At 42.8% G+C, this 6,041-nt stretch overlaps 1 protein-coding gene across 1 annotated transcript in view; it reads left to right on the top strand.

The window, feature by feature from the left end:
- Positions 1-6,041, top strand: part of pan3 (poly(A) specific ribonuclease subunit PAN3) — a 58,339-nt gene that overhangs the window by 26,783 nt on the left and 25,515 nt on the right. The window contains exons 6-8 of the mRNA XM_061921506.1: positions 2,655-2,853; positions 2,971-3,338; positions 4,122-4,243. Of these exons, the coding sequence (XP_061777490.1) occupies positions 2,834-2,853; positions 2,971-3,338; positions 4,122-4,243 (510 nt within the window). The 5' untranslated portion in view covers positions 2,655-2,833. The remainder of the gene's footprint in view (positions 1-2,654; positions 2,854-2,970; positions 3,339-4,121; positions 4,244-6,041) is intronic.

The raw sequence follows: 6,041 nt of genomic DNA, 5'->3' as shown, positions 1-6,041 counted from the left end.
ACTTGTGGTCCCATCTAATAGCCTATAACACCATTTTTTTTTAGTTTATATAGCCATTGTTATGCTTGAAAATGATTAAAATAGACAGACAATAAATACAGAGTATGCGGGTAGCACGGTGGAACAGGGGTTAGTACATGTGCCTCACAATTCGAAGGTCCTGAGTTCAATCCCGGGCTCGATATCTTTCTGTGTGGAGTTTGCATGTTCTCTATGTGACTGCGTGGGTTCCCTCCGGGTACTCCGGCTTCCTTTCACCTCCAAAGACATGCACCTGGGGATCGGCTGATTGGCAACACTAAATTGGCCCTAGTGTGTGAATGTTGTCTTTTTGTGTTGGCCCTGCGATGAGGTGGCGACTTGTCCAGGGTGTAGCCTGCCTTCCGCCCGAATGCAGCTGAGATAGGCTGAAGCCCCCCTCGCCACCCCAAAAGGGACAAGCGGTAGAGAATGGATGGATGGACAGAGAGTATGCTTTAAAAGAACAAAATCATTGTTATAAAATGAAGCCTCCAACTTTGAAGTGCGATGTGAACAACTGTGCTATAATATACACTTTTTTTTTTTTAAATCTCATAGTTTTGACATTTTATCTCATAATTTCATTCATTCATTTTCTACCGCTTGTGCCTCGCGGGGATTTGCTGGAGTCGACACCTCATCACAGGGCCAACACAGAGTTCACATTCTTTTAATCTCATAATTATTTCCATTTATCTCATTATGATTTTATTTCATAATTATGACTTCTCATCTTATAATGTTCAACTATGGTCATGAGCTTTGGGTTATGACCGAAAGGATAAGATCACGGGTACAAGCGGCCGAAATGAGTTTCCTCCGCCGGGGGGCGAGGCTCTCCCTTAGAGATAGGGTGAGAAGCTCTGCCATCCGAGAGGAGCTCTAAGTAAAGCCGTTGCTCCTTCGGGCATTTGGTCAGGATGCCACCCGAACCCCTCCCTAGGGAGGTGTTTAGGGCACGTTTGACTGGTAGGAGGCCACAGGGAAGACCCAGGACACGTTGGTAAGACTATGTCTCCCATCTGGCCTGGGAAAGCCTCAGGATCCCCCTGGAAGAGCTGGACGAAGTGGCTGGGGAGAGGAAAGTCTGGGCTTCCCTGCTTAGGCTGCTGCCCCCGTGACCTGACCTCGGATAAGCGAAAGAAGATGGATGGATCTTATAATTCCGATATTTTTTATAATAATTTTGACTTTCTTATTTCATAATTTCGATTTTTCGTCTCAATCCCGATTTTTTTAATCTAATAATTTCGATTTTTATCGAATAATTATGACTTCATCTAATCTTGACCTATTTATCGCATTATTTTAATTTTTATTTCATTTTTTTTTACTTTTTATGTCAATTTCGATTTTAATTTTATAATTATGACTTTTTATATAATATTTTTTATCTCATAATTTCAATTTTGTATCTTACAGTTATGATTGGGGTATTTTTTTAGAGGCGGAAAGTACTGGCATGACATTCAGTTAATGGTATGGTTCTCAAATGGGGGTACGCGTACCCCTGGGGGTACTTAAAGGTATGCCAAGGGGTACGTGAGATTTTTTTTTAAATATTCTAAAAATAGCAAGAATTCAAAAATCCTTTACAAATATATTTATTGAATATACTTCAACACAATATGAATGTCAGTTCATAAACTGTGAAAAGAAATGCAACAATGCAATATTCAGTGTTGACAGCTAGATTTTTTGTGGACATGTTCCATAAATATTGATGTTAAAGATTACATTTTTTTTGTGAAGAAATGTTTGGAATTGGGGCTTCACGGTGGAAGAGGGGTTAGTGCGTCTGCCTCACAGTACGAAGTTCCTGCAAGGGGGGGTTCAAATCCAGGCTCGGGATCTTTCTGTGTGGAGTTTGCATGTTCTCCCCGTGAATGCGTGGGTTCCCTCCGGGTACTCCGGCTTCCTCCCACTTCCAAAGACATGCACCTGGGGATAGGTTGATTGGCAACACTAAATTGGCCCTAGTGTGTGAATGTGAGTGTGAATGTTGTCTGTCTATCTGTGTTGGCCCTGCGATGAGGTGGCGACTTGTCCAGGATGTACCCCGCCTTCCGCCTCATTGTAGTTGAGATAGGCGCCAGCACCCCCCGCGACCCCAAAAGGGAATAAGCGGTAGAAAATGGATGGATGGATGGATGTTTTGAATTAAGTTGATGAATCCAGATGGATCTCTATTACAATCCCCAAAGAGGCCACTTTAAGTTGATGATTACTTCTATGTGTAGAAATCCTTATTTATAATTGAATCACTTGTTTATTTTTCAACAAGTTCTTAGTAATTTTTATATCCTTTTTTTTTCAAATAGTTCAAGAAAGACCACTACAAATGAGCAATATTTTGCACTGTTATAATTTTAATAAATCAGAAACTGATGACATAGTGCTGTATTTTACTTCTTTATCTCTTTTTTTCAACCAAAAATGCTTTGCTCTGATTAGGGGGAACTTGAATTAAAAAAATGTTCACAGGGGGTACATCACTGAAAAAAGGTTGACAACCATTGGTATAGAATATTTATTATACACAATACAATATATGATTTAACAGAATGTTTAATAAAGCAATGTATTAGGATATGTTAATATTAAAAGAAAAACACTAAAATAATGCATTACAGAGCCCCAGCAGCAGGTAAATAGAATGAGCGGCGGTTACCCAGCATGCACTGCGAGATGAGGGCAGCCTGGCAGTGAGCAAAAACAACAGCAGGCTACTTTGCAAAGAAAGCTGCTACATGGACGGCGACCCAGGAGCTCGCTGGCCCAGGCGTGCAATGATCTGGTCCTAAATGCAAACATGCACCCCAGCGCTATGATGTGAGTATTGCAGCCCGTTTCAACGCCAGCTCCATTTAGCTCCGTCAAGGGGGGAATTGTTAGTAGGCTAGCGAGCTAGCTGTATGCGTCCGTCTAAGTGTGCGTGTCTTCCGGCAGCAACGGCGGCGGCGGCGGCGGTGCCATGAACACCGGACTTCCAGCTTCACCTGCTTCGCTCGGGAGTGCCGGGATACCCAACGTCAAGGTGAAGTTTTGCCGCTACTACGCGAAAGACAAGACCTGCTTCTATGGAGACGACTGTCAGTTCCTGCATGAGGACCCGTCAATGGCTGGCTTGCCGCTGCACGGCGGCGGGAGCCCCGTCCCGTTGTCTCTGCCCGGGGGTGGCGGCACGCCAGCGGGGTATTCCCACGGCGGCTCAGCGGCCTCTTGCCCAGGCGGCGGCGGCGGGGGCACCGGCGTGCCCAAGAAGAGTGAAAGCATGGGGCCTGCAGGGACACCCCTGGACGGGTCGCTGTTAACCAGTGAGTAATGCTTGACGTCCCAGCCGGGCCTTCACATGGGGCGAACCCGGCTTTGGGTGCGCTGTGAGTGGGCTTTGTTAAAATTTAGCCCGGTGCTTCAATGAGGCCTCCACTTCCAAACACATTACGTTACACTTACTCGTCATATGCACCTCGGCATCGTCTATTTTGTGCTTTGTACTTAGTGACTTTTTGCTTGGTAAGACTTACTTCAAAGTTTATTGTAAGATGAAATAAGAAAATAGCCTGTTGCAGCTCACACGGAAGAGGCCTGATAGTATGACAGCTGCGAGTGGCCACAAGCCACTGACATTAGCACCCATAGCAGCCAACATAGCCCGCAAATTTCACATTTCACAAAGTTATAATACTATTTACCTTCATGCGGGGATGCTTTTTATCGTATCAATCTATCAAATACAGATTGTTTATGCGAATTTTAGCAATGATGCTAAGTTAGCCAACGGCTAGCTTACCCGTGCACGAGGTAGTGTTTTATTGCAATTAATACGAACTACAATAAAAGAAGCAGACACAACTTTATTCCCCGTTATTTAACCACCAGCTGCACTTTAAAACGTTGTTAATAATGAGAACTGCTGTTGGAAATCGCCCCGTGTGCATGCTTTAGCATCGCCACAATGGAAGTGCACTAGTTGAACTGTTTACATTCTTTCTAAGGAGCCCTGTGATTGGTTACAAGCTCAACTAGCATATTCAAACTTTCTGAAGGTATTCCTCCTGCATGCGTGCAGTCTCAGCCTTGGTTTGTGTCATCCACAGTCCCAGGGATGGAGGGAGCAACGCTAAGCGATGCCAATCTTACCAACTCTTATTTCAGCAGCAGCTTTATTGGGGTGAATGGATTCGGAAGCCCTGCAGAGTCCAAATACTCCATGATGCAGGTGAGTACAGCTTGGCAATTGCATATAATTTCTTGACATGGTTTAGTTTTTTACAGTGCAACTTACTTAAAGGCCTACTGAAACCTACTACTACCAACGACGCATTCTGATAGTTTATATATCAATGATGAAATATTAACATTGCAACACATGCCAATACGGCCTTTTTAGTTTACTAAATTGCAATTTTAAATTTCCCGTTAAGTGTCCTGTTGAAAACGTTGCGCTATGATGACGCGTGCGTACACGTCACCGGTTGTAGCGGACATTTTTTCCCAGCCCGATCCACGCTATAAGTAGTCTGCTTTAATCGCTTAATTACACAGTATACTGGACATCTGTGTTGCTGAATCTTTTGCAATTTGTTCAATTAATAATGGAGAAGTCAAAGTAGAAAGATGGAGGTGGGAAGCGGTGTATTGCGGCTCCCTTTACCAACACAAACACAGCCGGTATTTCATTGTTTAAAATTCCGGAAGGTGAAGCTTTAGTATGGAACAGTGCGGTCAAGCGAACATGGTTTCCGACCACATGTCAACCCGCAGGTTTCGGTGAGAAAATTGTGGCAATAAGTCGGCTCTTACCGTAGACATGAGCGGAGCTTGCGTCCTCCTGCCGCTGCGGACTATTACCTCCTCCCACTGGAGACACTGGCGGTCACCACACCCGTGGCCACACCCCTCCGACTTTCAGGTACCATATAATCCCACTAAAACACTAGTACAACAAGCAGATAAGGGATTTTCCAGAATTATCCTAGTAAATGTGTTTAATAACATCCTAAACGCTCTCACTGCCCTGGCCCTTTTTTTTTTTTTTAAACCTTTTTTTTTTTTTTTTTTTTTTTTTTTATAAACTTTCCTAGTCCTTCACTCTCACTATCCTCATTCATGAATCTTTCATCCTCGCTCAAATTAATGGGGAAATTGTCGCTTTCTCGGTCCGAATTGCTCTTGCTGCTGGTGGCTATGATTGTAAACAACGTGAGGATGTGAGGAGCTCTACAACCAGTGATGTCACGCGCACATTGTCTGTTATTCCGGTAAAGGCAAGGCTTTTTTATTAGCGACCAAAAGTTGCAAACTTTATCGTTGATGTTCTCTACTAAATTCTTTCAGCAGAAATATGGCAATATCGCGAAATGATCAAGTATGACACATAGAATGGACCTGCTATCCCCGTTGGAATAGGAAAATCTCATTTCAGTAGGCCTTTAACTCGTCATGCCATCTGTCTTACAACTCCACTGTTAAATTTTGGTCAGTTGATCTGAGGTAGCTTTAGTTAAATGGGTTTTTGTCTTATTTTGTAAATGTTATAATGTCGGATACTTATGTTAACTATGCAAAAGCGGCAAATTCATGCATTTGGGCCTGAGCTTGCATAGAGTTTTGGAGTATTTTTTATAACAGTGACTAACTACAGTGTTACGTCACAGTGTTGTGGACAGTAGAGCCGGGCGATATGGCTGAAAACTGTGTCATCATATAAGTGATTTATATCGGTGGATATTGATGACCTATTAGGGTTGGGCGATATGGCCTTTTTTTAGTATCTTGACATTTTTTAGATGATATCGCGATACACGATATATATCTCCGATACACGATATATATCTCGATATTTTGCCTTGGCCTTGAATTAACACTTGATACATATAATCACAGCAGTATGATGATTCTATGTGTCTTCATTAAAACATCCTTTTTCAGACTGCATTAATATATGCTCATTTTAAACTTTCATGCAGAGAGGGAAACTACAACTAAGTCAATTGACCAAAACTGTATTTATTAAA

Source organism: Nerophis ophidion, linkage group LG15 (assembly GCF_033978795.1).
Source record: "Nerophis ophidion isolate RoL-2023_Sa linkage group LG15, RoL_Noph_v1.0, whole genome shotgun sequence".
In the NCBI taxonomy this organism is placed as follows: Eukaryota; Metazoa; Chordata; class Actinopteri; order Syngnathiformes; family Syngnathidae; genus Nerophis; species Nerophis ophidion.
This window is presented reverse-complemented; position numbering and strand designations above follow the sequence as displayed.